General features: G+C 35.3%; 1 protein-coding gene across 8 annotated transcripts in view; it reads right to left on the reverse strand.

The window, feature by feature from the left end:
- The window catches only part of TASOR (transcription activation suppressor), a 49,608-nt gene that overhangs the window by 6,164 nt on the left and 18,059 nt on the right, over positions 1-25,385 (reverse strand). For 2 of the 8 annotated variants that reach the window (XM_042979181.1, XM_042979184.1), the window contains exons 10-18: positions 24,916-25,019; positions 24,733-24,836; positions 14,355-14,427; positions 14,179-14,250; positions 12,053-12,754; positions 8,371-8,777; positions 6,876-7,017; positions 5,551-5,610; positions 1,294-2,105 (exon numbers count right to left, since the gene is read on the reverse strand). In XM_042979181.1, coding sequence (XP_042835115.1) covers positions 1,294-2,105; positions 5,551-5,610; positions 6,876-7,017; positions 8,371-8,777; positions 12,053-12,754; positions 14,179-14,250; positions 14,355-14,427; positions 24,733-24,836; positions 24,916-25,019 — 2,476 coding nt within the window. Of the gene's footprint in view, positions 1-1,293; positions 2,229-5,550; positions 5,611-6,875; positions 7,018-8,370; positions 8,778-12,052; positions 12,755-14,178; positions 14,251-14,354; positions 14,428-24,732; positions 24,837-24,915; positions 25,020-25,385 lie in introns of all 8 variants that reach the window. The other 6 variants (XM_007084433.3, XM_042979183.1, XM_042979182.1 and 3 more) reach the window with 4 other exon arrangements.

The raw sequence follows: 25,385 nt of genomic DNA on the forward strand, positions 1-25,385 counted from the left end.
GCCTCACAACCAGTCTACTGCTCTGTTAAGAACGGTCTACAGGTGTCACCCCCAAAGAGGATGTTTTTGTGTAGCCCTAAACTAAATAAAGCAGCATCTTCTGTATTATTAGATTATTAATTAAAGCTTCTGGGCAGATCTCGGAACAGCTTACAGTCAGGTAATGAAAAAGTAAATTACTGTCTGACAGACCAGCTTATAATTTTTGGTCTTTTTACAGTAAGAAGTTTTAAAAGCAAGTTCATTTTAGGTAAGACGGTTGAACAGTCGGATCTCATCTTTCCAAGAAATCACACTGAGCACTCTTCCTCCCTCTTCATTTCCATGCCATTCATGTTCTTATGGCTGCACTACATGAAACATGCTGACATCAAAGAGATCCCCAAACTGACAACGGCTCAGGACATGTCAGCAGCACAGAGTTTCTGGGCCACTGTAGGCTACAAGGCCCTTATTTATAGTCCTTTCTGCTTCCTCTAACAAAACAAACAGAAACTCATCATGGTAAGTAAATTCCATAAATGGGAGGAGGCATTTATTTTAAAACCTATGGTATTCCCTTAAGGAATTGAAATCCTGTAATTTAGTGAATGCTAATTGTTAATATGAAAACACTGATATAATTGTTACTGTGTTATAATTTACCTATCGTTACAAATGTTACATACTTATGCATCTGCACAGACACACGCAAGTGTTTTTAAAAATCACATACTTGAAACACTAGTCTTACTCTGTAGCTTCAGTAGAAAAAAAATACACCTTGCAGTGAGGAATCTTTCATGATTGGGGAATCTTTCAGGATCATAATGTTTTTTGATCAAAAAGGCTATAAGGAATCCTGACATGACCAGGGTATCAAGAAAATGCCAAAAGATTACATATATAATGATTAGGTCATCCCTGGACAGTTTTTTCTATCTGATTGATAAAAAAAACCCATAAGAGGTAAACACTGATAGCTTCCTCTACTTCTCTGTATCTTTCCCTCCCCTTCATTAAAAACCCAAGTACAAAGCATTTAAAATCTCTGAATCAAGAGTTTAAAGGTATTTGCAGTGTGCATACAAATGGTCTTCAATACCACCCAATAAAACAAGATGTTAATCCTAAGATACTTAGATCACAGGTTCTAAATTTAATTGAACTTACTAGTTTTTTATTTCAGTCTGTATTAAATTATGTAAGAAAGTATATCATCAACATTTAAAAACAAAAACAATCCATTTTATAGGCATTAGACCCAACAAGACAAGTTTATATAGCATTACTATTACCTTCTCATTTAGTTACCTTTATTTCTTTACAGAGCACACTCTCTTCTTCTTCATGAATATAAAATTTCACAGTATTTTTCTGGACATCTTTCATGATTTTAACCAAACTGTTAAATACTTCAGGTTCTAACTGGCTTATAAAATTTGAAAGAGCTGGTTGGGCAGAAATGTTTACATCACTGGGCGATTTTGTTGTTTCTTTTTCTACTGGTTCCCGGACAATATCACCAGGTACAGTATGGTCAGAAGTCACCATTAGCTCTGTGGCATGGTGTGGCTGGTTCACTTCTACTTCGGTTAAACCCAAAGATGAAGAGGAATGCTGCTCACTGGAGTTGGTGTCTTTCAAAGGATCACTACAAAGTGGCTCAAGGAGCTGTTTATTGTTGAAGTCACTTGAGGAAATTGGGATGACAGGCTTTCCCAGAGGATTCAATGCTATCTTAGTACCAGAATCATTAGGACTGACTGGTGGCAAATTCCCACCCTTGGCTGATGCTTTGATAATAATAGTATTTAGTTTCTCATGCAAGCCATCTACAAACTCCTGTACACCAGCTTTGGAAGTCTTAGAATATATGAACTCAGAAAGCCGTTTCATCTTCTCTTGTGTTGAAAAAATAGGTGTGGAAATTCTACTGACATATGAAACATTCTTTTGCTTCAAAATCTCTTCTATCTTCCTAGAAAAGAGACTGTACTCTCCTAACACTGTCCTCTCTGTGGTTTCACTCATTGTTGGTGGCTCTGCTGCTGGCACACACTGCTCCTCCACTGTCACCACCTGACCTGTCAACACGTCATCCTCAGTGGTGCCCTTTAGTGTGTCTGTAAATGGAGAGGATGGAAACTGGTAATCAGAACTTCTCTGTCTACTTATTACCCGGGGGTCGTTAGGAAAGGCCTCCTGTGGTGGCAGACACACCAGTTGTTCTTCTGGTGATTTCATACCTATATAGGAAGAGTTCATTATTATAACAGCAATCCAAAAAAATAACACCTGAAAACACAAACTCATAAATAGGAATGTCAGATCAAAGCATATACTTAGAATTAATTACGTACTGGAAGGTAGAATAAGAATCTCAAATAATGATGTGAACCCTATTTTCTAAGTGCCCTATCTATGGCTGGTCTTTGGATTTAGGTAGCTAGAGTGACAAGTTTGGATGTTATTTTCCTTGATTCCTTTTGAAGTGTTTGAACAAATGCCAATTTGGAACTGGAAACAATACAAATTAAGTCATTTGCTTATTTCTGCTTCTCGGATCAGGAAAAGAAAGGCTCAAGAATATGGAAGAGGACATATTTCATATCTGCATTAACAGTTACACTCTTGAGATGAAGAGGTCATTCAGCTAACTACTGATTTTAATGGAACCATAACTCTGACTTTTGACAACCAGCACAATCCACAGATTATACTTTTTTCCCCAGAAATTCTAAATTCAAAACACAATATGGTTTTAAAACTACAGTTCAAAACAGACACCCTAAGTCCTTTTTTAAAAGGGGAAAATATGTTTAACAGCAATTTATAGTAATAATATTTTTAGGAAAAGAAAAAACAATCTTTGCCTAGATGATATTATACAATTTTATTTTTAATTTTCTTAGATCTTAGCAAATATTCCCCAACAAATTGCTGTTGTAGTCTACAAAATGGTACCTCCATACGAAGAAGTGCAGGCACAAGTGTAGTCTTCAAAACCACGGTACTTTAAAGATATAGTGAATTCCCTATTCAAGTTTGCACCTAGGTGTGGCTGCATGCCCTCTCCACACACATTCAGTTTGGGTTTCCTCATATTCACACTTTTCTAAGGGCTTTAACAGCATCAGCAGCTGTCAGCTTGTGACATTTTTCCACCAATCTTGGTATTTACCATGAGCCACTCCACCCATTAACTACTGCACAGACACCTGTCAGCAAGACCACAACAGGTCTATAGGTAGAAGGGGAACAAAATAACCAATGCACCAAGATAAGAAAACTATATGAAACTGGAAACCAGAAAATTCAAGTTCCATAAAATAACTCAGGAATACAAAACATCCTTCTTAAATTTGCAACATGGGGTTTAGTACACACACAAAATACATTTTAAATTCTATCTTACATAACAAACGGGTTGCAGAAGACTATCTATAATTTTTAAATTTCTGATTATGTATTATTTCAAGTGAAATAACCTGCTTCCCAAAATGTACAGCTGTAGTTCAAACCAATAAGCTTACACTTGAAGGGCTATGGATAAAAGGAATTTTTTTCTAAAGTGGAACAGAGCTTTAGGGGCGCCTGGGTAGCTCAGTTGGTTAAGCGTCTGACTTTGGAGCAGGTCACGATCTCGCAGTTCGTGGGTTCAAGCTTCACGTGCTTGTGCTGTGAAGCACAAGCTTCAAGCTGTTCAGCTTCTGTGCTGACAGCTCAGAGCCTGGAGCCTGCTTCAGATTCTGTGTCTCCCTCCCTCTCTCTCTGCCCCTCCCCTGTTTATGCATGCTCTCTCTCAAAAATAAATAAACTTTAAAACAACAACAATAACAACAACAACAACTCTAAGGTCCCCTTAGTGGCTCAGTCAGTTTAAGCGTCCAACCTTGGCTCAGGTCATGATCTTGTGGTTCATGAGTTCAAGCCCCACATCAAGTTCTCTGCGATCAGCACGGAGCTTGCTTCAGATACTCTGTCTCCCTCCCTCTCTGCCCCTCCTCTGTGCACATGTGCTCACACCCCCCTCAAAAATAAATATTAAGAAAAAAACCCCTCTAAACAAACCCTGCTTAAAAATGCAAATTATCATCACCTAATTCTATTTTGCACAAATTTCCCCTATATGATTCTAATTACTAACACTGACTTTATTATTTTAAAAAATGTCTTCATCAGTAAATGATTTAAAAGAAAAACACACAGATATCAAGAATAATGCATGTTTTCTACTGACATTCAAGCAATGCAGGATTTTAAGTGTGAGTAGTGAGTTCTCTAAAGGCAGCATCATTCAGGTATTTACACTATTAAACACAAAATATAAAGATGGGTATGCCAAATAAGAGGACTGCAGATGCTGAGGGAGCATGGTGAAGCATAAACAAGATGCCCTGCTGCTTCTAATAAGAAAGAATTACTGACAGATAGAAAATAGATGAATTCCAGACATAATGTTGAGTGAAAGAGCCAAAAACAAAACAGGACATGTGTAGGTTCCATTTACCTTAATTAAGAACAGGTAAAAATAATCTATTGTGAAAGAAATCGGATTAGTGGTTACTGTTGGGTCAGGGAGAGTACTGACTGGAAGCATACAAAAGAAAACCTGGGGTGCTGGAAATGGTCTACATCTCAGTTTGGATAGAGGTAACATAAGTGTATGCACATGTAACAATCCATTGAGCTGTGCACTAAAGATTTATGCACTTTATGTCATAGATCTGTTATTCCTGTTTTGCTTTTTGGGGTCATCTTTTCCTAGGACAAAGACGTCCTTGAAGAAAACTATTCAATCTTTTTCTAATCCCAAAGAGAGGAAAACCATAAAGATCTACTAAAATTAAAAGTCACTTGGCTTTTCTTCAAAATTAAGAAAAAACAAAAACAAAAAAAACAAACCACCACTGAAGATTTCTGAAAGAGTAAGACACAACGAAATGGAAACAAAAAAGTCCGACCACCAAACTGAAAGCAAGAAAACAATGCCTATGCCCATCTGCAGAGATGTTCAATTGACTGATCTCAGACAAAAGAATAGGTCTTCTAGGAACCAATGGCAACTAGCTAATCAGCAACATCTGTAACTGTTTCTGGAATCCCAAAGTTTCCTAATCTCTTAATTACACTGTCTTATTTAAATAATTAGAAGAAGAACTGGGTCAAAAAATTCAAGATTAGGAATAATGTACCTAAAAGATAAATGTCTTAATCCTAGTAGTTTTTAAACTTAAAAGAAACTTGAAGACTGCTTCTCACAGGATATTCTGCAGGAACAGATTAAGAAAAATATTCCAGTCTTCTGAAGTCGTCCTATCAGATAGAATCACACTATAGGTGAAGAAAACTTAACTTCTAAGAATGATTCAGTGACTTCTTTGAACACATTCTTTGTATAAGAATATTTGATACAAATCAAATGATTTAAATGCAAATATGAGATTGTCCAAATTTTCTGTCATTAACAGAACTTAATATGATGCCCTATTGATGGAGAACCAGAAATGCAAGTAGCAATTCTGAAGAAGGGCACATTGGGAAGAAAAGCAAAGGGAGCCTTCTCACCTGGTGTTTGTTTCTCACCATGTTTCCCCAGCTGGTCTTCTGGGCTTCTTGCATTCCCTCCTGAGGGAAAGCATCCATTAGATTTGTAGACTCTCTTCAGATATTGGTGATACCTATTAAGCACCTTTCAGACAACCCCAAATGCTAACAAATCCAAGTATTCCACCTTTTGCCTAAAATAATCCAGAAGGGTCATTCAGAAATAGCAAGGTGTTTCCCTTTCCGTTCAGGTGATGATAGAATATCAACACCTAGATGCTGTGCCTTCAAATGGCTCTGAACATCAACTATGAAGGTGCCTAAATGAGGGATGGTTAGGATAATCATCTTGAACTGCCTACTTTCTTATTGTTCCTCCTACTCAAGCCGACATCTCCAGCTCCTAAGTATCAGCTACCTCTCTACCATCACTCCTGAGGCTCTTGCCCCCTCTGGTAAGGTACTAAGTAGAGAATGTGCTAAAGCCCATGGAAACTCATCAAGTTTTAGAAATTCTTCTCAGAGTCCTTGGAGGCCTTAGTAGCTTCTGGGTCACAAGCCAGTCTACTTACTTTTTAGCAAAAAGTTATTTGTTTTTTCTTTTTAAAGTTTATATAAAGGTCTAGGAATGGAAAAGATGTGCCCTGGGAATATTTCCAAAAATGCTTAGCTTACAAAGATGAGTAAGAACTTGGAATATTAAGAGTATGTATATATGTGTGTATATATGCATGTGTTTGCACAGAGAAATTAGAATACTGCAAAATGATCTTTCAACATTTGCTAACCTACATGGTTCAATAAGCTTTCTAGGGATTTTTGCATTTGATAATTTTAGGCCATTCTCTACAATGACCTAATTTCTCTAGGATAATCTAATATTAAGAAATTTCTTTCAAATAGATGAACCTCAACATGCCCACTTCTCAGATGATAGCTTGTTAGTGAAGTCTGCTCTAATAATTTGAGAAGATAGTATTTAATCCGCTACCCCAAAGACCATCATTTCATCTCTGTCACTAGCTCACCTTATCAGAAACTCCATTTCTGTCAACAATTTTCATTTGGAAGTCTGCATACTAACAACTCCATAGGAAGAGTAAGTATGTTTTAAATCCTTCTGATTTTACAGGCTGTTTTGCACATACTTGCTGATACTGACCAAAAACAGCAACACTCAATAATGAACAATTACATTGTTCAAAATAAGATACCAAGATGTCAGAGCCAAGTAAGATGAACCACCTAGTGACCCAAGAATGGAATCTAGAAAAGATGAAACCCATCAGGAAACTGGTCCCTAAGTAAAACCAAGCAAACCTAAGTCTCAGTATACTTGTTCTTACCTGTAATTGGAATCAGTTTCCAATGTATTTCAGTCTCTTCAACATCATTTGACTTAGATTGTCTGCGGAATCCATGTTCAATGGGAACAGTGGGACACAAACTGCAATCTTCAAAATTATTCATGCTAATTAAATTTGGATCCTAAAAATTAGAGTACATATTCAATAGCTTTCTTTTCAATTAATTTTTATGTCAAGAATAAACAACTATTTTCTTTCTTTCTTTCTCTCTCTCTTTTTTAAAATAGGCTCCACGCCCAACGTGGGGCTTGAACTCGCAACTCAAGATCAAGAGTTGCATGCTCCACCAACTGAGCCAGGCAGTGCGCCCCTAAACAACTATTTTTTAATAGCAAATCCACAAGCTTCAATCTAAACATTTTTTAATAGCAAATCCACAAGCTTCAATCTAAACATTTTTTAATAGCAAATCCACAAGCTTCAATCTAAACATTACAAATGAGTAAGATCAACATGACAAAGTTGTAACTCTCTAGTCTTAAATTTAAACATAATTTTTTCCCTCAAAACATAATTTGATGTTGATTTAGAGCAGAGGTTGGTAAGCTTCTTTGGTAAAGCACCAAATATTTTAGGCCTTGTGGGCCAGATACTCAGCTCTGCCACTGTAGTGCAAAAGCAGCCAGAGGCAATACCTAAGCACATGAGCATGGCTGTATTCCACAAAAAAATTTAGTTACAAAAACAGGCAATGGGCTGATGCTGCCATTGACCTGATTTAGAGTATTAAATATGTCAAGCAATGTTAAGAATTTAAGTTACATAAGTTACATACTTCCCCAAGTGGTCTCCTGCCATCAACCTCCTCTTAAAAAAAAAAAAAAAAATATCCTAAAACTGCATGGAGAAAGCCTGGGGACATGCATACAACTTTTATTCAAAGACAGGGAAGAAATACAGGAGGAAAGAGGAAATTAGAAATAAGCCAGTAGGAACATGGTGCTATCCTATTATTATTATTCCCCAGAGATACAACCCCTTCTTGGAGGAGATAAGGTTACTTCTCAGCTAGAGATCAGTACTCTCTAAGCCTGTATCATAAACAAACTGGATGTCCTGTCAAGCAATGCTGAGTCACTTCAGAGGTAATCCTAAAGGACACTCACTTTCCATTCCTATTTGCATGAAAAATACAAAGTACCTAGTCTTGTTTGTGACACTGATGTACAGGCTGTGGTCACCTCATCTGCCTCACTTTCGGATTCTGGTACTGCCAGTAGAAAACTAATCTTTTGAGGATTCAACTTTATATATAAGCCTATATACATGATTCTCTAAGCAGGAAGGAAAACAACTACATCTACATTTATCCCTCTGTAACAAGGATAACTTAGAAATACTATCCTGGATACTTTCATTGTAAATGTGTAATTTCTTTTTGAAACGGGGAAAAAAAACATTGAAACACAACTACATCCTCTTTCAGACACACATTCACAAAAGCAACAAAGGTAATCAAAAGACATATGCTTACTTCTTTCAAATGTAGTTTATGGTCAGTGCCTACTTCACTGGTAGAAACAGCAACAGGATACTTTAACAATGATGTATCAATTTCTAACAATGGGCTCTGAGTACCCTTAAAATGCACATTTTCAATTTTTGCACAAGTAGGCTGCTCATATTCTTTCTTATCTGCGGGAGAGTTCAACTCATACTCATGCTTTTGTCTCAACTCTTCATAGGCATCATCAGTGTTCAATCCTAAGGCTTTGTTGACTGTGTCTGTCAAGGATGCATCAGAATGACGTGCATTTGCTAGTGTTTCTGATAGCCAGTTAAACAGCCGATGGATGTCAGCAACACCGGAGTTAGAGGTATCTTGCTGCTGAGGTCTCAAATCAGCATCATGCCCAAGAGAGCCAATAGGCTGCAGAGACTCTGAAGGGAAAGAGAAAGAAAAACCATCTTTCAAAGTTAAGTTTGGAATGGTAGCATAAAAATTTAAAAAGTCAAGTATATTTAAAAATTATCATAAGACATTTGTGGGCAGGAATTCAATCAAACCACTGGCTTAGACTGTATAAGAATATCCATCCCTTTCTTTACAGATATGACAGGTTCTAAAATTTTGCACAAAACTAAAATTTCCCATAAATGAAAGCTTATTTTCATAATTTGAAAACTGTATTAATGGAGAAATGAGCTCAGACATGCTGGTAGTATGAATAATATATATTAATACCTGTACTGTATTCACCTTAAACTCTATTACCAAAACCCCAAAGTCTATCAAGTGACTTGAAAACTATATAAAATATTTGTATACTTGTAATTTTGCAAAATGTTAGGAAGATATGCAGGTTACATTTAAATCTACTAAAAAACAAACCAGGACTATACCTACTAGATTTTGTCTTTAAGATAATGACTGATATTCTTATAATCTAAAACCTTATTTTGAACGACTAGATTACTTAATTTCATAACAAAGCTACAAAATCATCCTGAAGAAATCTACACCAAACCTGCACTAAGAACAAAAAGCAATATGAGAGAAAACATGTTAAGACATGGTTCCAAGCAGATATAAATCTGGGTAATCTGCACAACCATTATATTTAAAGCCTGCAAAAGGAATAGATGTTCAAAAGTCCCATGCTTTTAATGCTGAAGGAGGGTAAAGCCTGAGTAGATGTCATGATTTCCAATTTAGGCAGACAGAGTATATATAGTGTACCATAGTATATATAATGTACCAAAAAAAAAGTTAGAAATAATATAGTATATACTGTATGATTCTAAATATATGAAATTATAAAATTATAGAAGTAGGAAAACTATTATATAGAGACAGAAAGCATTTCAGTGGTAGGGAGGGGTGAGATTACAAAGGAATACAAGGCAACATGTGGGAGTGATGGAAATGTTCTATATATTGGAGTGGTGGTAACATAGCTATCAAAACTCATCTTTAAACTGTACACTTAAATGGGTACATTATACATAAATCATACCTCAAAAAGTTAATGTGAAAGAGGGTAGGGAGGTTAGGAGATTACCTCTTATTAAATGAGTGGATTCACCATCAAATCAAGGTGAGGGTATTTTAAAAGTTAGAATCCAACCTTTAAATCTCTACTTTCGGAAATCAAAAATTAAAAAATCAAAATGACTAAAAAGAAACACAAATGAGGAACACCTAGAAATACAAGTCTGACTGTCGCTTGTTCCAGTTTAACCTATCTCTTCTCCCTTCTCCCCTGCCCTGCTTCTCCTTCAAGTTATTATAATTAGCATGGCGTTCCCACCATTTTATTATTGATAAAGCCTATCACCCACAACTATTTTTTTTACATTTTTAACAAAATTAGTCAATTAACAGCTAAAACAGTACTGAAATTTAAGTATCTTGACCATTATGTGCTCAGTGCTAGGAAACACAGTCAAGTTTAGGAACAATGTTTTAAAGTCAGTCACAAGTAAGTTATGGATTAAACATGGATTAGTGAACTATGTAACTTTAGGGAAAATTATTTAACTTCTCTGAGATGGTTTCCTCATCTGAAAAATAAGAATAATAATGTCTACCACTCAAGAACTGAATGAGTCCATGAATGTAAAGCACCTGGCACATAGTAAGCACTTAATTTTCAAGATACAGGTCAACAGTATGAGTGCAGATCACTAAATGTCAACAGGTTCAGCACAGCGTAAGCTAAAGGAAATGAAAACCTTCAAGGAAAAGAGCCAGAAAGCTAAGGAGGGATCAAGCAAAGATATGAGGCTTGAGATAAATCAAAGATGCTTCATACATGAAGAAAGAAAGAGAAGTAAACTGCTGACCATGACATATTCTGAGGAGAGAGATGAGCCCTAATCAAAGAACATGTGAAAAAAGAGTGGGAATCATGGTTATTCAGGCTGGACATGCCAGCCTATAAAAAAAGCTTTGAAAGACAAATACAGAAGCTAAGACTGGAAGATGATACTGAAATGAGTGACAGATGCTAGGAAAGCCAGCCAAAGGTAAGAATAAGATGAAAATGTTGGAAAGAAAAAGAACACAAGTCAAGTGAAGAAAGAACACTTGAAAGACTGAAAACAACAGCACTGGCTAAAAAAAACTTTATGCAATGATGGAAATGTCCTCTATCTGTGCTATTTCAATATGGTGGTATGGCTGATAAAATATATCAAGTATAAAGCATGAAATGAATTCTTACTTCATTTCAACTTAAACTTAAATAACAACACGTGGCTAGTGGCTACCATATGTGCAGGAAGAGAAGAATTTAAGGAAAGCAGGTAAGTAAAAAGTAACTGAGGATACAAACACAGATTGCTAGAAGAATAGTACAATAAAGACATTGATTCAAATTAGTTCTGAGACCCACTGAATGCGAACACATACAAGTAAAACAGCTTAGTAAGCAACAGGAATGGAATACTGAGATCTGCCATAATCAATAAGAACAGCAGCAACATTGCAAAATTCAAAGGTGTCTGAACGCAAGGAACACATTTCATGCTTACTTTAGCAAAGATCTTAAAATTCTAGATGAAAAATGTTTTATATTACTTGCAATACTGAAACACACAGTTTAGGGTCTCCCATTTCTGTCTTTTACTGTCAACTAAAACAAAATAAAGAAAAATATAAAAAGAAAAAAAGAGAAGCCAAACATATTACTAGGCTCCTGGAGTGGAAAAAAAATGTGTATGCATCAAAGAAACTTAATTTTAAAGCTCAGAAGGTTCCTTTCATTAAGCAACATGCTAAAAGAACCCAATATTCAATGTACTTTTCCAATTATACAATTAAAGGGATATAAAAGGACAAGAACTCCAATTATACTCCAATTATACGCATACTTTATTTTCCTCCTATCAGACTAAGCTACACAATTCAGAAACCTGATGTCCTAAGGCAGTAGTTGGCAAATATTTTTTGTAAAGAACCAGACAATAAATATTTTAGGGTTCATGGGCCAAGCAGTCTCTGTCTCAACTCTGCCATTATAGCGTGAAAGCAGCCATATACACATAAATAAGCGTGGTTGTAGTCCATTGAAACTTTCTTTCCAAAAACAGGGGACAGGCTGGATTGGCTCTCAGGCTGTAATTTGCAGACCCCTGTACTAGGGGAAAGGACAGAACTACTTTAGTTTTGGTTGTTATTTTTATACTATATAAAAGCAACCTGATATTTTTACCTTCATATAGATGGCAATTTTCAGATAAATTACTGGTTTTGGCGAGCTTTCTCATATTTTCAGGTAGATCCTCAAGCTTCCTCTTCAAGACAGTTTTGCTTCTCATATCTTCTGTGTCTGAGTCCCCACCCACATTTTTTTTCCTACACTGAATTAAATTAATCAATTCTTTGACTCTATCCTTATCATAATCCAAAGAATGAGAGGACTTGTGCTTTCTAGGTATAATAGTTTCACCCCTTGAGTTATTTCGTTTTCCAAATTTCATTTTTGTACCATTCATTTCTTCTTCTTGGCCTTCATAATCTGAAAGTGGACTGAACTGTTGAAGTTTTCTATTTTCTTCAAAAAGCTCTTTTAATTTACAAATTGGTAACTGATACATTTCAGGCCGAAAAATATAGGCATGCAAACAATTATCAATATGGGATTTATTTTTTGGAGCTGAGTATAAGAATTTTTTATCATCTAATCGTGAATCGTATGGAAACATGATAAACTCTCGTTTACCTGAACCAAAACCTCGCTTAAAAAATTCATTTACATACTTTTCAACAACAGAATGAAAATTTATAGTATTCATATTTTTGAATTCCTTTCGACACTGAATCAAAGCAAACTGTAAAAACTGAGTTATTTTTAATACATCTGTCATGCTCTCATGTCTCTTCTGTGGTGCTGCATTAGTTGAACCTTTTTGTGCTGTAAACAAACAAAAAAGCAAACTATGTTAGCAAGCAATAAATTAATCAAATACAGATCTATATGTTGTCAGAGAAATGCATTCATTCATACATTAATGATGAACCAAACTAGAAGCATGTACCCTAGTACATATATGTAATACAGAAATAGATGAATAGCGTGCTTCTAAAAACAGGCCAATAAGAAATTAAAACTAAAACAAAATTGCAGAACATATCTGTAAAGGGAAAAACCCACTCATTGAAGATCTTCATTTCCCATTGTCCCTAGGCAATTCAACTGATGGCAAGCAAAATGTAAGGAGAAATAAAGAAGCAGGGCAAGATATGAGGCTCCTAGCAAGAGTCCTGCAACCGATAGCAATGTCACTCCTTCCTGCTATACTGTAACAACTTTAACTACACATAAATGTTCTACCCCCATAAGCAGATATGCAGGCACCAAGTGGCTACAATTGAAAATGTCATTCTTGGGGCGCCTGGATGGCTCAGTCAGTTGAACGTCTGACTTTGGCTCAGGTCATGATCTCACAGTTCATGGTTTTGAGCCCCGCATCAGGCTCTGTGCTGACAGCTTAGAACCTGGAGCCTGCTTCAGATTCTGTGTCTTCCTCCTCTCTCTGCCCCTCCCCTGTTCACGCTGTCTCTCTCTCTCTCAAAAATAAATAAATGTTTTAAAAAAAGAAAAGAAAAGAAAAGAAGAAAGAAAAGAAAAGAAAAGAAAAGAAAAGAAAAGAAAAGAAAAGAAAAGAAAATGACATTCTTAATCTAACAGTGAAGCCCATTAGTGGGACTTTTACCTTAATATAGCATTGAAGTATGTTCTTAGAAACAGTGAATAGCAAATTTTCTCTAACCTCAGTGTGAAAAATAGAACAAACTGAGGGCTGCTGGAGGGGAGGTTGGTGGAGAAATGGGCTAAAGGGGTGATGGGCATTAAGGAGGGCACTTTTTGGGATGAGCACTGTGTGTCATATTTAAGAGATGAATCCCTGGGTTCTACTAATCCTGAAGCCAAGACTATACTGTATGTTAACTAAGTTCAATTAAAAAAAAAAAAAAAAAATCAGTGTGAAAAGCTTTTATAATTTTAAATGGCATAAATTTAACCTAGCACATGATTCTTTTATTGTTACTAAAATCTGGATGCAAAATTGAACTAAGATAAAAATATAAAACCCAAAAATCTAAGCTGTGGTATTTTAATAATTACAGCCCATGTTTATTTAGTGAAAATACTGATATCAAATAATTTTTAATAGTTAAAAAAAAAAACCCATGTCATATATAACGTGTTTTATTTTGCTAAGACCTCTTAATATTCCCAGTATTTCCCAAAATGTAAGAAACAAAATATTTGGAAAATTTCAATAAAATGTAAGTATCTATAAGTAACTAGATTTAGATACTCAAAGAACTTACAAGTAACTATGCCTCTAGGTTCTTGAAATAGAAATAAAGCATGCAGGACTCGAGACTTGGCAGTCTGATGTTCTAAAAAAAAAACAAAAAAAAAAAAACCAGAAGCCAAATTGATTAGCAATATGTTTTAACTAAAAATTTTAGAAAGAACTGTAAAAATTAAAGAGATCACCTACCATATGGAGAAACCATTTGACAAGGAGAGAGAAGAAATAGGTATCCTCGGTCTCCCAAAGGTTTAACAAGAACCTGCATTTTTGGAAGAGGGAACAAGTTGCATCTGTTTTATTATTACTCATAAGGCAAAGACATAGCAATTTCTACCAATTATAAAGAAAACAATAAGTTATTGATCATCTTTCTTTAGGAAAAATAATTCTACTAAATTAAAAGCTCTACTCTCTGATTAACAGAATTCCAATCGAATAAAAATTACTTAGTTCTCAGAATGAAAACAAGAAATTACTACTGAAAGAATTCCTCTAATTAACTGTGAAACCAACTTGCTGATTTTTCCTTGAAGTTAAAATGCAAGGACCAAACTAAAGACTTCAAATATCTTCCTCAGCAATTCAAAAGACCTATTATTAGTTGCCAAGGCAGTGTGTTGGATGTTGGGGGTATAAAACAACTACAGCACAAACATTGCCTTTCTGTGACTACAGGCTAACCTCAAATGAAATGTGTTGCTATAATCTAATGTTTTCACATAAAGAACACATTTCACATCTAAGTCAATTTCCCTTGCCAGAAGTAACTTCAAAGATAAGCAACACAAGAGCCTTGAGAGTAATTTATAATTGGATGGAGAGAGTAACACAAGAAATGTCAATAATTAGTCAAGATAGAAAAGTTCTCGAAAAGATTTATAAAACAACAGAGAAAAACTATAATTTATTTATGGTTAGAAGAGATGCCAAGAGCATACTTAAGTTGGATGTTGAAGGATGGGAATATTGCCAAGAGCCTGAGATTATGGGAAGAACATTTCAATAGAGGCAACATCATGAACAAAGGCAGAATTATAATTGATGAACAGTTTGCAGGCATCAGAGTACTTATGACTGGGAAAAGGGTAATGACAGATTATGACAAACACACAAATCTAGAAGAAAAGATCACTGGCTCATTTGTAAAAAGACAAGGATGCCAAGTTAGCCAGGAATGCCCTCAAGAATATATCCTTTTGAACGGGAGTTCAAAAAACAACAAAAACTCAACAGCACTGTGCAGGAGGGGGAAGAAAACAATGTAATGCAAAGAAACTTCAGGAGCTATTGTAATTGTTCACAATACATTTTAAAGAAAGGGGAAGTAAAGGAAGAATTAAGCATGACAGTTGCACACAAACGAACTCGGGGCTCTGAAAGGAAATGTGTGCTACCTAAATTTGTATTGTAAATTTGTAACTATTCCAGTAAACAAAGTCTGTGTAAGAACGCAAATTTAAAGGACAAAAAGTAACTGCTATCAATTTACATTTAATAAAACAGTGGTTTAGGGGAGCTTGGGTGGCTCAGTCGATTTAAGTGACCGACTCTTGGTTTCAACTCAGGTCATGATCTCACAGTTTCCTAAGTTGGAGCCCTGCCTGACAGCACAGAGCCTGCTTGGGATTTTCTCTCTCCTTCTCTTTCTCTGTCACTCCCCCACTTGCACTGTCTGAGTCTCTCTCAAAATAAATAAATAAACTTCAAAAAAAAATGTTTTTTAAATAAAATAAAAAATAAAAATACCGTTCGAATAGCCAAAAGTAAGGTGGAAAATGTACCTGCAAAATTTTTGTTTCAGATTCAACCACTTTTGTCCAAAAATGTTTTATACATCCTATATATTTCTGTTAACATTTTACCCATCTCCGGGTTTGTCAGAACAGGAAGTTGGGAAGCATGAGTAAGATTTTCATGCTTTGTGGTAACTAAGGAGAACCATTCTTTTTAATGTCTCACCCCACTCCAAGTACCAGGTTTTTAAAAATTCCATTGGCTCTGTGGCATAAAGACCCTCCTTATCTTTTAAGGGGCTTCAATGTCCCCAGAGTCTCATGGAGCACAGGGACTCTATACCCAGCAACACCACTCAAGCAGACAGAGGCCCTAACAGTAGTATTTTTGCCCTTTAGCTCCAAGAAATACTTTAAATGCTATAGGAAAGCAAACACCTGTTAACTAGGTTCTCCTACTACCTCGATTACACCTTATTGTTTTCTTCCCCTCAGAAAACAATATCAACCCAGTCATTAATTTTTATTACTCAATTCTACTATTTTGACTTTCCATATAAATATTAAAGGTAACATGGTACAAAAACAAAAATGTGTTGGGGCGCCTGGATGTCTCAGTCGGTGGAGCATGTGACTCTTGATCTCAGGGTTGTGAGTTCGAGCCCTATGTTGGATGTGGAGATTACCTAAAAAGAAAATCTTTAAAAACACACAAACACACAAACAAACAAACAAAAGTGTGTTAATAATATAAAACATCAAGCTCACAACCTAGGAGGAAATAAGCTACCCTAAGTGAGATTTAGCAGAAACAAGAGATTCAAACGGCCAAGGGCTTCAAAGTGGAATAACAAATGTAATATATAACACAGGTATGAGATGCTTAAAGAAATAACTGATAGAACTGAAAACATTCACATAAAAATTGGTACACAGATGTTCATAGCAGCTTATTCATAACAAAGAATAGAAACAATTGACAAAATGTGGTATTATCCATACAATGAAATACTGTTCAGCCATAAAAAGGAATGAAGTACTGACATGCTACAACATGGATGAACCTTAAAAACATTACGTTGAGTGAGGGGTGCTTGGGTGTCTCAGTTGGTTAAGCATCCCCGACTTCAGCTCGGGTCATGATCTCGTTGCGCATGGGTTCAAGCCCTACGTCGGGCTCTGTGCTGACAGCTCAGAGCCTGGAGCCTGCTTCGGATTCTGTGTCTTCCTCTCTCTCTCCCCCTCCCCTGCTCAACTCTCTCAAAAATAAATAAACATTAAAAAAATTTTTTTTTAATTATGCTGAGTGAAAGAAGCAATGCACTAAAGGCCACATACTGCATGATTCCATTTATATAAAATGTCTGGAATAGACAAATCCATAAGGACAGAAGTAGATTCATAGTGGGATTGGAGGAGGAAAAAATACAGAATGTATGGTTACCAGGTATGAGGTTTCTTTTCTTTCTAGGGGATAAAAATGTTCTGAAATTGGATAGTGATGATGGCTACACAACACTGTGAATCTACTAAACATCACTGAAAAGGTGTACACTTAAAAATGGCTAGGCATGGGGCACCTGGGTGACTCAGTTGGTTGAGCATCTGGTTCTTGATATAGGCTCAAATTGTGATCTTGTGGTTGTGGGATTGAGCCCCGTGTTGGGCTCTGTGTTGAGCATGGAGCCTGTTTAAGATTCTCTCTCTCCCTCTCTGCCTCTCTCCTGCTCACACCCTCTCTCTCAAAATAAATAAACAAACATCAGTCAGTTGAGCATCCAACTCTTGATTTTGGCTCAGGTCATGATCCCAGGGCCGCGGGATCGAGCCCCATGTTGGGCTCCACGCTGAGTATGAAGCCTGCTTAAGATTCTCTCTGTCCCTCTCCCTCACTCACATTCTCTCTAAAAAATAATAATAAAAATAGAAATGGCTAAAATGAAGCTTATTTCAATATAAGCTGAATATCAGAATAGAACCTCCATGTCCTCAATAAGTATTTCTAAAAAATATTATCAAGAATCTATTTAAAAAGAAAAAAAAAACGACCAGGCAGGTCTTAAAAATAAGCAAATACAACTTTTAAGAAATCAAAAATATTATGTGAAATTGGAAACTCAACGAATGGATTAAATAACAAACCAGACACAGCTAAAGACAGAATTTGTAAACTAGAGGGTAACTATGATGAAATCACTCAGAATGAAGCAGAGAAACAAGTAGATGTAAAACACAAGAGAAGTTCACAGACATCAAGAACATAATGAAAAGACCTGACATAGGATGCTCTAGGTTCCTAGAAAAACAGTCTACAAAGAATGAAGGAGAAGTATAATCAGAAAGATAATGACTGTATTATAGAAATGCATCTATAAATCCAGATATCAAATTATACCAAGGTGGATAAATAAGAAATCTATACCTAGATACAGAGTTGAAAAACACCAAAGACAAAGATTAAAAAAGCAACCAGAAAAAAGATGACGACCTACATAGGAACAATAATTAGACTAAGAACTGACCTCTCAACAAAAATAGAAGCCAGAAGATATTGTAATATAGTCAAAGCACTAAGAGGAAATAGCTGTCAACCCAGAATTGTGTACCCAGAATCTAACAAAGAATACACTTTTTTTGGCAAATCTACAGAGCATCTACAGGGCATGTTCAAAAATTGACCACAAAGTTGGCTTTAGATCAAGTATCAATACATTTCAAATAATCACCACCTGTTTTGATTATAACAATTAAATGGGAAAAAAAAAGACAAAAGTATTCTTATATATTTGGAAATTTAAAAACAATCCTCTACATCACGTATCAAAATAGAAAATCATAATGAAAACTAAGAAGTACTTAGAACTGAATGATAATGAAAATCCTACATATTAAAAGTTGTGGAATGCAACTAAAAGAGTACTTGCATTGACCATTTTTCCAACTTAAGAAAGCAGAAATAAAATGAACCTCCCAAAAGTTGAAATTAATAGAACAGCTAAAATTAGGAAAAGAGTAAAACAAAGATATAACAGAAGGTTAAAACCATAATTTGGTTAAGATTAAAAAACACACAAACCCCTGGTGAAAGTGACTAATAAGGGAAGGCATAATGAAAATATTATCACATTATAATGCTCACAGCAGCTATTAATAGACTATTTAAATGACTATATTGCAATAAACTCAAAAACATAGAAAAAATGGACAAATTCCTAAAAACCAAACAAAACCATAATATATCTAAACTGACATAAGAATAGAAAACCTGAGAAGTTTAACTATTAAATTGAATCAGTACTTTAAAATCATCCAGAAAAACGAAGGCAGTTTTGTAATTAAGTGCTAGCCAACATCCAAAGAACAGATTATTCTAATCATATGTACAAACATCTCTTACAAAATGAGGAATACTATTCAACTCAATTCTGAGAAGCTAGTGTAACTTTTAAGTTTTTATTTATTTATTTATTTATTTAGAGAGAAAGTGTGTGTGTGCACTAGCAGGGAAGGGGCAAAGAGAGAGGGAGAGAGAATTCCAAGCAGGCTCTGTGCTGTCAGTGTAGACCTTGATGCAGGGCTCAATCTCACCAGGAGATCATGACCTGAGCCAAGATCAAAAGTTGGACATTTAACTGACTGAACCATCCAGGTGCCCACTAGTATAACTTTGATACAAAAACTAGACAAGAACAAGATTGCTGGTCAATCTAACTTATCACAGATACAAAATTTTTCAACAAAACATTCACAGATCAAACCATACATTACAAAAAAAAAAAAAAGTGAAGTTGGTGTTCTTAACTAGCAATACAAACATAGTTAAATACTGGCAAAAGATAAATGTAATTCATCTTCTAAGTCTACAGAATAAATATTACATGTGATAGTTAATTTTGTGTGTCAACATGACTGGGCCACAGGGTGTCCAGATATTTGGTCAAACTCTATTCTGGCTGTTTCTGAGAATATTTTTGGATGACTTTAACACATAAGCTTTCCTGATTCTCCAGCTTGGTGACTGCAAATTTTGGAATTTTATGGGCTCCATAACTGTGTGAGCCAATTCTTTATAATAAATCTCTTTCTATATATGTACATCCTATTAGTTCTGTTCCTCTGGAGAACCCTAATACACCTTGTTACCAACTTGATAAAAGCCAAAAACAAAAACAACAACAAAAAATGAAAAAAGCATTAAAAAAAATTCAAAACCCATAGTGGTTAAAATAATGAAGGAAATTTTTAAACTGATAAAGGTATCTATGAAAAATCTACTACAAACTTCCTACCTAATGGTTCATGTTAGACATGTTCTTTTTAAAATCAAAGACCAGAGAATGCCTCCAACTACCACTTTTATTCAACATTGTACTGGAGATCCTAGATTACACAGTAATACTAATACAAGAAAGAGAAATACAAAGCTTGAAGACTAGAAAGGAAAAAAAACCAATGTTGCTTCCAGATAATAAAATCTATATAGCAATCTCAAACAATGTACAAAAAATAAATTATTCAAATTTCATACTCTGATCTAACATATAATTAATACATAAATATCAATTACATTTTTATATACACAACAAACAGAAAATGTACTGAAATGGAAAATACTGTTTACAATCACACCAAAAACAATTAAATGGCTGGGGATAAACCAAACAAAAAATAAGCAAGACATGTACCCAGAAAATTATAAAGCTCTACTAAAAGAATACCCTAAAAGAGTAAAGAGATAATCCTGTTCATGGATAAGACAGTAACATAAAACACATCAATTCTCTCAAATTTCATCTATATATTAAAAAAATCTCAATAGGGCTTTTTTTTGGGGGGGGGGGTGGGGAGGCACCTTAAAAGCTGATTCTAACATTTTTTGCATAAAGCAAAGCTGAGGGGAGCCTAAGTAGCTCACTCAGTTGAGCAACAGACTCCTGATTTCAGCTCATGTCATGATCCCAGAGTCATGGGATCCCACATCAGCCCAGAGCCTGCTTAGGATTCTCTCTAAAATGAAAAAAAAAAATTAAAGAAAGAAAAAAGCAAAGCTGATATTTAAATATTTGAAAAAAAGTTCCATCTCAAATAGCAAAACAGTTCCCAAAAGAGGCAGTTGACTCTACCTCATATCAAGGCTTCTCGGTGGAGAAATGTTTCAGGAACAATTTGGTATTCATATTGGGGAAAAAAAATGAATACTGGATTCCTATATTATATCACACAAAAACAAAACAAGCAAAAACCTATTTATTTATTTAAAGACCTAGGTGCCAAAGGCAAAATCATAACATATTCAGAAGAAAACACAGGGGCAATACCTGTAAGATCTAGGGGGTAAGGAAAGATTTCTTAAAGTCACGAACAGTGCTTAACATTCAGGCAGATAAATTTAAACACACTGAAGTTAGGAACATCTGTTCTTCAAAAAACACCAGGAATAAAGTGAAAAGGCAAGCATAGATTATGAAAAAAAAAATTCTAGCACACATAGCTCAGTATTAGGACCCAAAAATGTATTAAAAATTCCTCTAATAAGTAAGAAAACACAAGGCAGGGGCACCTGGGTGGCTCAGTCAGTTAAGCATCTGACTTTGGCTCAGGTCATGATCTCAAGGGTTGTGGGATGGAGCCCCACATCAGGTTCTGTGCTGACAGCTCAGAGCCTGGAGCCAGCTTTGGATTCTGTGTCTCCCTCTCTCTCTGCCCCTCCCCTGCTTGCTCTCTCTCTCTCTCTCTCTCTCAAAAATAAACATTTAAAAAATTTTAAGAAATAAAATAGTAAAAAAAAAATAATAAAATAAAAACACAAAGCAAACAATAGGCAACTGAATATGGAAAGAAATACATTCATAAATGGATGATCAACTCATCATATTTCAGGAAAATACAGGCTAAAATCACAGTACAATATATTTTATACCAACCATACTGGCAAGATTATGCCACAGTCTGACTATACTAATAACCGTGAATTTACGAGAACTTGCTGGTAGTAAGGGATATAAATTGGTACAAATATTTTTTTTAATTGGTACAGATATTTAAAACAATATGACATTATCTTGTAAAGCTAGTCATGTAGAATTACGATTCAATGATTCTACTTATCGATAATAAATCTAATATACTAGATATATACCCAAGAGAAAAAATTTTTGTACATGTCACACTGGGAGATATACAGAAGAGTGTTCACATCAGAAATAACGTTCAAATTTAGTGACATATATCATTTTCCTTTATATTAAGTTAGTTTTAAGAATTACTAACTTATCACCAACCAAAAGAAAGCTCAATATAATTTTACTTATATTACAAATCTCCTTGTGAGGAAATAAAATTTCCCTAATTTCTCTGTGGTCCTCCAAAACTAGCCTTCTGATACACAAAAAAGTAAATATACAGATAGGGAAATGTTTGCATTCACTTCCCCCAGAAATATTTTACTCCTCACATACTTTAGAGCCAATTATCTAAGTAACTGCTCTGATCCAAAAAGATAATTAAATTTCTTATCTCCCTGAGAGTGCCACGTGGGTACACAAGAGGAACAAGAGGTTACAGCACAGATTAGTTCCTATGTTTTAAGTTCCAGAGGGCTGAATGTATCCTGAAGAGATTTTATTCATTTACCACAGTACTGGAGTTAATATTCATCACATTTTCAAGGAGAACTTCCCAGAAGGGGAGGGAGACAGTGGCCTTCTTCCCTTATAAGCAAAGAAAAGTAATTTTTCCTCATCCCTTGCCTGTGGAATATCCAGCCACCTGCACAGGATTAACAGACCTGTCTTTCCTTGGGATGCCCTAAGGCTAAGGACTAGGGGGCAAAGGAAGGCCAATATATTTACTACTGTGAGGTATTCACTAAATCTATCTCTGATTCAGAACATTTAGTGTGCATATTCAAGATAAAACTATTGAGAACTCAACAGTCCCCAATGCATCTCCCATCTTCATTAGAACTATGAAGAAAGTAGCCATAGTTAGAATAATTCCCAATGAGCTTGCAGGAAAAGGGATAGCTATACAAAAATATCTCAACTCCATTAGACTCAAGTAGTATACCCCTGCAGAATGCTCATGCCCTCTAAGACATAGGATCTTACTCTATTTCTTAACCCTGAGAAAACCCAGTCCTCTAAGAATCTAATATAGTACTTGCTCAGGTGAAGAATAAGATACCAGTATCTTCCTATCCCGAGTCTCACTATTAGAATGGAAGATACTGTAATTTTCTGATAAACTCCTCATTGTCAAGATTCTCAATACTCATTCTCTGAAATGGAAGAACTGAACAGATTTGGATAACCCAGTATCTCACCATACCCAAACCTACAATCTGAACTTTCACTTTCTGAACTCAGGAATTAAACAGATTTTGATGTGAGGAATAGTTGTATTAGGCAAGCTTTCAGAAGAAAACAAGAAATGTAAATATAAGAGTATATTCATATGTGGCGAATGTGCATCTGTCCATATGTATGTGTTATAAGATGCCCAGTCCAAAGATTTCCAGCTGGTTAGTCAAAAAATTATTGTTAGATGTCCACCAATTCATAAGTATATAAACTCTGCCTATAAATTTTGTACACAATTTGACTCTGCCACTCTAAACAATGGATGGGTTAAGAAAATAAATATGCATACAACAAAATTCTACATAACCATTAAAAATGCAGTTGCCAGTTCTGAAAATCATTGATAGTAACCTCCATTTGACTACCTGGAAATTGAGGCTCAATAAAATGAGTAAAAAGAAGTTAACTGCTGAAAAGCTTTTATCACATGGCATACCTGTGCAAAATACTTCTTCCCCTATTGAAATGTCTCATCAACATTTAAAAGTGAACTCATCTATCTCAGGTTAACTGAAACCTTGGAATAACCCCTCTCTGTAACCAACTCCTCTCCTTCAGCAGAACTACACATAATAGCATGTATTCATCTTGTTCTTTCCTAACCCCATCACAACTAATGCCTGACCTAAACCCTCAATCTAAACTCAATAAAATCAGTATCTATTATTGGATACTACCTAGTAAACAGCTCTTAAATCAGTCTCTTCTTATATCATTGTTCTTACCTCTCTCCTCTAACCCACTACCACCCTCTAATGTAATGCTACTTTCCTGCCCCATCTCGCCTCTTTATTCTCTACAGAGTAACCAAATAAATTTCCCAAACACAGATCTGATCATGTTGTATACACAATCAAAAACACATCCTGCGCTCCCTTTAAAACCAACTGCTCTTAGGATGACACCCAAAATTCCCAACATTTGAACACTGCCTACACAACACTGCAGGACACAGGCCCCACCCCCACAACTTTTCTAGTCTCAAGTCCTACCACTTTCCCCCAACTACTCTAGTGTTCCTTTCTCTTTCAACCTCACCAAGCAATTGTTCTGATGATTCTTCAAATATGGCACAGTCCTACTGGAACAAACCATATCTACATGAGTAACTTCATTTATCACTCTGTATATGATCCAGAAAAGTCCTTATCTCATTCTTTTTGGAATTATACACCCTGCATAAGAAAATATTCAATAAATATTTGTTGTCACAATCACAAAATACAATAAAGATACTTCATGGAGAAGACTTGCAGAAGGTCTAGTGTCATGGCTTTAAAAAAAAACAAAAACAACAATGACGACTACTAAAGGCCATAGTAAAATGGTTCACTAAATAATATCAACAAAGACAGAGACCCTATGGTACTCTGAGGCAAAAATGAAATAAATTGAAATATTAATATGATCACTTATTCAAACACTTATTTCTAAGGGAGAATGAGGAACATTTTAAAACCTTTCACTCACAAGTTTTTCTTTCTCTAGTTTTTGTAGTAAACTCTCCATGTTACTTCCAATTCTTGTCTTTTCTACAACTTCATAAAGGCTGCAATACATTCCATTCTTCAAAACTGACATAAGAAAAAATACAAGGTAAATATTCAAATCAAATCTGCTTCTTATATATTTTAATAAAATTAAATTACTTACCTTCACTTGGACCTAAGTATGTTTCCTTATAAAACAGCGCCGGAGGGATTTTCTGTTTCAGATGATCAATACTCATAACTGTTTCAACATCTAACTTTTCGGGACTGAAAGAAAATTGAAAAAGTATGTGTGCCTCACCTGTATTTTTAACTCTAGCAATGTTATCTCCTTTCCACCCACAACATACTATTAATATTAGACTTGATTCTAAAGAGGATTGGAAATGGGAAGCCCAGATATATAGAGAAGTAGATAGGAAGACTGGTAATATCACCAACCTTCCATTTTTAAGCCAGAAGCTAATCTTATACACCAATTTTCCTAACCACAAAGGATTAAAGGCTGTCCTTTTATTAAGACAATTTGAGTATGAATCCTGAAAGTAATCATCAAACATTTAATGAAGGCCCATAATGTTTGGGTGGTAGCAAAAGATCATTTTAGACCATTCTATTCTAATATATGCTGCA

The sequence above is a fragment of the Panthera tigris genome, chromosome A2 (genome assembly GCF_018350195.1).
Source record: "Panthera tigris isolate Pti1 chromosome A2, P.tigris_Pti1_mat1.1, whole genome shotgun sequence".
Lineage (NCBI taxonomy): Eukaryota > Metazoa > Chordata > Mammalia > Carnivora > Felidae > Panthera > Panthera tigris.